The following is a 6,381-nucleotide window of genomic DNA, read 5'->3' on the forward strand; positions in this document are numbered from 1 at the left end:
GCATCAGAGGAGCCGGAAAGCTGACGTTTCAGGCCTAGACCCTGATTTCTGAAGAAGGGTCTAGGCCCGAAACGTCAGCTTTCCTGCTTCTCTGATGCTGCTTGGCCTGCTGTGTTCATCCAGCTCTACACCTTGTTATCTCTGTGTAGATTTTAAATCTGTCCTTTTTCTACATTCCACAGCAGACAGGTAAAGCACTTCCAGAACGCAGCATTACTTGTCTGGGAATGGGCCTGTCTTTTCCCATCTGACTGACCTGTGTTTCTTTCCATTATGTTCAGATATAATTGGGACAGTGAAATAACAGAAACTACTGAAGTTCTGATGGTGAGTTGTTTCATGTGTCAATTGTTCAAAATATGAAAATTATTTTCAGAGGTATTTGGTGTCAAATGCATCACCTCATCCTATGGAGTAGGCACGATACATAAACCTAGGACACACCAGTGGAGTTTTGCGTCAACTATTGTGATAAAGGATGAGATTGTGTATTAAATACAGTATTCAACAATTGGTACTCTTTTTGGGAATTGTTATTTGAAAGCTAAGCTTGTAAAATGTTTAGTAACGCTGATGTAATTCTCTGAGCATTAAGTTTACAGAAGAAAACCATTTTAAATCATTTTATCCCATCTTCATTTCCTATATACATAGAAACAAAGAAAATAAATAGGAGCAGGAGGAGGCCATTCAGCCATTTTAGCCTGCTCTGCCATTTTAATATGATTATGGCTGATCATCCAATTCAGTACCCTGTTCCCACTTTCAACCCATACTCTTTGATTCCTTTAGTCCTAAGAAATATATCTACATCATTGTTGAAAGCTTTCAAAATTTTGGCCTCAACAGTTTCATATGGCAGAGAATTTTACAGGCTCACCAGTCTGAGTGAAGAAATTTCTCTTTGTCTAGGACCTGAAAGGCCTATACTTTGTCTGTGACCCCTAGTTCTGGACTTCCCAGTCATCGAGAACATCCTTTCTGCATTTGTCCTGTTCTAATGTGGATAACTATCAAATTAGTCCACACCATGCTGCATCTGTCAAGTCTTTGCTCACTCACTTAATCTCTCCAAATCACACTGAAGCTTCTGTGCATTGTCCTCACAGCTCATCCTTCCACCCAGCTTTGTGTCATCTGCAGACTTGAAGATATGACACATGTAGTACTTCAGAAGCATATTTTGTACAGTTGTTTTAGACTAACCATCTCTTTTTACCTGGAAAAAAAAACTAAACTTATAAAAATGGCAGCCATTTAACTAGCCACCTCCATTGAATTCCGACTTCTGTTTTTGTCGCTGGTTGTCTTGAACTGACTGACTGACTGGGCATTGTACACCCCCAGACTTCATGTATGGGAGATCTGAGTTTGGTACTTGGGGTTTTTGGATTGCAATACTATTTGCTACACACTTGACCAATTTAGGAAAGTGTCCCCAGCAGACCTTCTGGTGTTATCCCTCATGACTGTATAAGTTAAGCTTCTGGCTTGGTTTGGGCCTGTAGGTAGGACCTCCCAAAAGGCTTATGGAAATTCTAGATCCCATTAGTCTTCCCAAGGTCACTGAGTCAAGACTAATTGCAAGATATTGCTATTTAAAATATTCTAAAAATTCTTTTTCAGCTCCATTATACAGGAAAAAGATAGATATGTGGCTGATGGTATCCAAAAGAGAGCTAAATACATGGGGAGATGGGCAATGGATGCCATGGACAGGCAATGGAATGATGAAGCATCAAATACCCTTTAATGGATGGTAAAGTATAGAAGCAGATGTGTGTTAAGACAAGATAGGCTGCTTGATATAGTGCCCCAGGGTGTCATAGAATCATTGAATGCCCACAGTGTGGAAACAGGCCATTTGGCCAACAAGTCCACGCAGACCTTCTGAAGAGCATCCCACCCAGACTCAACCCCCTACCCTATCCCTGCATTTCCCATGGCTAACACACCTAAGCTATACATCCCTGAACACTCCTTCAGGAAAGCAAGAGAACTCCACAGTACAGCACAGTGGCTCACTGGTTAGCTCTACTGTCTCACATTGCCAGGGACCTGTGTTTGATTCCACCCTCGGGTGACTGTGCAGTCTCCACACAGACGTTCTCCCCTGTTAGTGTGTGGTCCAAAGATGTGCAGGTTAGGTGGATTGGCCATGCTAAATTCCATTATTCGAACTCCAATGCAGCAGAGGGAAGCAAAACGTAACAGCACCAGTTCCACCCTCTAGACAACTATTCAACTATCACAGCTAGAATACCAGGTACAGAAAACAGATACCAAGGATGGAATGTAATTAATGGCCTATGAAAGTTACTAAGTGATTTTTAAAATATCTCCACAGGTATTAAAAACAAGAACCTCAAAAATCCACAGACTCTCCGAATTTATCAGGTGAGTGTATTAATTACTCTCTGAATGGCAGAATTTATCCCATCAGTGTGGGTTTTGTTTTAATAACTTAAAAAGAATGAAGTGTGAAAAACATTCAACCCCCCCCCCCCCCCCCCCAAACTCATTCCTTCCACAGACCACATGCAATCTATCTTGTCCTGAACTTTGACCCATTTATTACCTTGAGAGATTACTATTTAATTTTGAAATGACCTGCAAAGGAAATCAAGCAAGAACTCTAGAATATCAGCATGTACCTTCAATATTAATATCAAATTGGTTGTATTTGTATAAATGGATAAACCTTTCATTTGCCAGTAAGATAATGAACTATCATATGCCAGACTGTATTTTACCACCATTAATTTCATAATGAATAATTATTGTGGATTTTCACAAGTGTAGTTAGTTTCTCATTCACTCAATTAGATGTTCCATTTAGAGATGGAACAAAGAGTGAAGAAGAAAACTATCAGAATTTTGGGATGCCACTAAAGGACCTTTTAAAGTGTATAACCATGGGGGGAAAAGTCTGCATAACTTTTTGTTTTTATGACGAGCACATGATTTAGTTAACACTTTTTAGAAATACAGTCTGAAGTGAATCTTTAATGTTTAATCATTAAAGCTATTTTCAGCTGGACAGAACAGATTAACTTAATTCCCAAGTAAAAGGCTTTGGGCTTTCGATGCAGAAAGCTATACATCTTGTTCATAAATGTTTAAGTGCTTCACGAATCCATTCTGGAGAAGTCTGTAAATGACCATTTAGATTTCCATACTTCCATTTACTAAAGTGAATTCTCCATTTAAAAACATACTGATGCCATAAGCATTATCATGTATTGGTAAGCAGTGTTTTGAGCTGAGGTCCTGAAGTTACTGCCTCTCTTAGAGGATTTACTCGGTTGCAAATGGAACAGGTTTGGGAAGCAAATGGACCCGCCTCTGTTGTAAGGAAACCAGAGATTGGCCTCCTGAATGATCTGTTAGTTACACAGAACTTCAGGACCTAAATCATCCTCCCGTTTTGATGGTGAGCCTCTGATCACACATCTGCATTGTCACTAACACCACTTATTTCTACCTATTACAATCCTGCCTGACTCTCCGCTTACATAACGCTGCCTGACTTCTGGAGTACTTGAGAGGATTCAGAAAAGATGTCCCAGGATATTGCTGGGAATGAAGTGTTTGAGTTATAAGGAGAGGCTGGATAGGCTAGGACATTTTTTCACTAGAGTGTAGGAGGTTGAGATTTATAAAATCATGAGGTATAGATAAGGTGAATGGCAGGTGTCTTTTCCCTAGGATGGGGTATTTCAAGACTAGGGGGGCATATTTTTAAAGTGAGAGGAGAAAGATTTTAAAAAAGAAATGAGGGGTAACTTTTTTTTTAGTGGTTCACGTGTGGAATGAACTTCCAGAAGAAATCGTGGATGCGGGTACAGTTACAACATTTAAAAGTCATTTGGATAAGTACATGAATAAGAAATGGTTGGAGGGATATGGGCCATGTGCAGGCAAGTGGGACTAGTTCAGTTTGGGATTATGATCAGCATGGACTGGTTGGACTAAAGGGACTGTTTCCGTGCTGTTGAACTCCGAGTCTCTGCCTGTGAAATGCTGCCTGATGGTGCTGTTGTCTCAGTTTATCTATTGCTGAAATCCTTGTCCATTCCTCTGTTTCTTTGACTGGCTTCCTTTTACCCTCCATTGCCGATTATCCTTACTTGTACCTAAGCCCCTGTAAAGGTCACCCATGATATGCTGACCTACATTGGCTCCTGGTGAAGCTAACAGCCTGGATTTTAAAATGCTCAACCTTGTTTTCAAATTCCTTCGTGGTCTTATCCATTCCTATCTCCTGTAAACTCCTTGAGCATGCAGTCTTCCTGAGATCTGTGCTCCTTTCTTTCATTCATTCTTGCCTCGAAATCATCCCTGATTTTTAACTTGTCCAGCATTACTGCTGGACCTTCAGCTGCCTCAGCCCTGAGCTCTGCAATTCCCTTCCTAAACCTCTAGGTGTCTTTCTTCTCTTCTTCAAGAGACTCCTTAAGACCTACCTGAAGCTCTCAGCCATATGGACTGATTGTTGCCTTGTGTGGCGTGGTGTCAAACTTGCTTTACAATGTTCCGGTAATGTACTTTGGATGTTTCATTATGCATATACTGTAAACTCTTGCTTGCTTTTCTCTGCCAGATCAGTTCATCCTTTTGAAGTTCCTGAGGTCATAAGCATTTTGGTGGATCAAGGCAATCCTTTATACTTGAAATGGATAGAAGAAACCGTGCCTGAAGATTGATTGATTGATTGATTGATTGATTTTTACTCACAGCCTTAAAAACAAACTAGTTAGGCGTGGAAAATTACAGGAGTACGTGGATGGCTTGCCTCTCGGAGAGAAAGTCGATGTGGTCAGCTGATTGGCTATATAGAAGCCCCATCAAATGCTATGGGTAGTTGAACACAGCTCGTTCTGCCCCTGTTATTGAGGACACCCCCACCCACCCAAACAAAAGGTGCCAACAGGTCCCTGACATAAATCCATGAAAGCCAGTATTCTGTCACCAAGTCACCTTTCACTTACACATGCATAGTACATAACACTGACCCAGGTAGCACAGAGCCAGCTTCTAGAGTCAACAGAACCCCTGACCCTCTTGTTCTTATCAATCAGCCAGGGCTCCCTGATTGGGGCTGTAAACCTGGTCCAATCAGGGAACTCATTTTCAATGAATCTATGTGGCTGACCATATTCCAATCACTATATCCTTCCCCCTAACTCCTGGGATGTAGGCCTGTAGGCATGTGCCCAGAGCGTCTCAGCGGAAACTCCTCATCACCAGGTGGTAACAGTGTCAAGGCTGTGATATCTACCACGTGAATCTTGTCCTCAGAGGTTTCGTCAACACAAGGTGGAGGGGGAGAGCCCATGAGTTCTGACAGCCTTCTGGATGTTCAGAGGGGCCAGGTATGTTTTGTTTCTGGCCTGTTTGTGAGGTTGCAGCTTTCATGTAGCTCATGCGCTTGTTCAGGACCACCTCAACTACCCGAACTTTGTATGTCACAGGAACTTGCATCACCCATGCCTCTTACCCATGCAGGCCAATCCCATGATTTTGACATCAAATTTTGCACCCTGAAGTAAACTGCCTGTCTTGCTTAGAGGAGTTCTGTGGATGGCATTGGCATTCCTGATGCCATTTCATTTCCCCCTCCCTGTCCCCGGGTGTAGGAAGATCAGTTTAACCTGATGCGAAGTCTTATCCCCATCAGCAACTCTGGAGCTGTCCTTGTCGTTGCATGACGGGTGATCCTATAATTAAGCAGGAAATGGGACAGTTTGGTATCAAGTGAAGCTGTAGGCTTTCTTTAAGCGTTTGGACTGCTCTTTCCACCAGACTATTGGACGATGGATGGTATGGAACTCTTCTTATTTGAAGTCCGTTTGACTTTAGGAAATAGTCAAGTTCCCTGCTGGTACTCGAACTGCCGAGTAAAGTGGGTAGCGTTTCGGAATTAGAAGCGGCTTGGGATCGTAATACTCCTTAGCTAAAACCTCTTGCAAGACTTTTAGTATCTGGTATCTCGGGGAAAGTTAAGCTTCTAATAACTGAAAAAGCTGTGGATCCACAAGCTGTCAGGAGAATTACTCACTGCTTTTTGTCTGCCCCAATGCCATTTGCCCAGAAAAAGTAATGCATTCTTTCTACGTACTGGGCCCAGTCTTCGACAGCAGGATTGAATGAGTCAAGCTTCCCAAACAGCAGCATGATGCCAGAAATGCTTACCCCAATTCAAAGATGACTGTTGGAAGCAAATCTCTTCGGGGGCATGTTTTTCTCTTGTCGCCACTGAAATAACTCCAGGAAGGCCAGTATCCTGTCACTAAGTTACCCTTTATTTACATGTGCACAGTATGTGGCACTGACCTGGTTACCACAGCCAGCTCCTAGAGAGACCAGAACCCCTGACAT

The 6,381-nt window shown here is 42.2% G+C and overlaps 1 protein-coding gene across 1 annotated transcript in view; it reads left to right on the plus strand.

The window, feature by feature from the left end:
- Nucleotides 1-6,112, plus strand: part of zgc:63972 (protein CutA homolog) — a 21,276-nt gene extending 15,164 nt beyond the window's left edge. Inside the window, exons 4-6 of the mRNA XM_020511608.2 lie at nt 282-327; nt 2,348-2,397; nt 4,604-6,112. Of these exons, the coding sequence (XP_020367197.1) occupies nt 282-327; nt 2,348-2,397; nt 4,604-4,706 (199 nt within the window). The 3' untranslated portion in view covers nt 4,707-6,112. The remainder of the gene's footprint in view (nt 1-281; nt 328-2,347; nt 2,398-4,603) is intronic.
- Nucleotides 6,113-6,381: the final 269 nt, after the last annotated feature.

Source organism: Rhincodon typus, chromosome 28, assembly GCF_021869965.1.
Source record: "Rhincodon typus isolate 14 chromosome 28, sRhiTyp1.1, whole genome shotgun sequence".
NCBI classification, from domain to species: Eukaryota; Metazoa; Chordata; class Chondrichthyes; order Orectolobiformes; family Rhincodontidae; genus Rhincodon; species Rhincodon typus.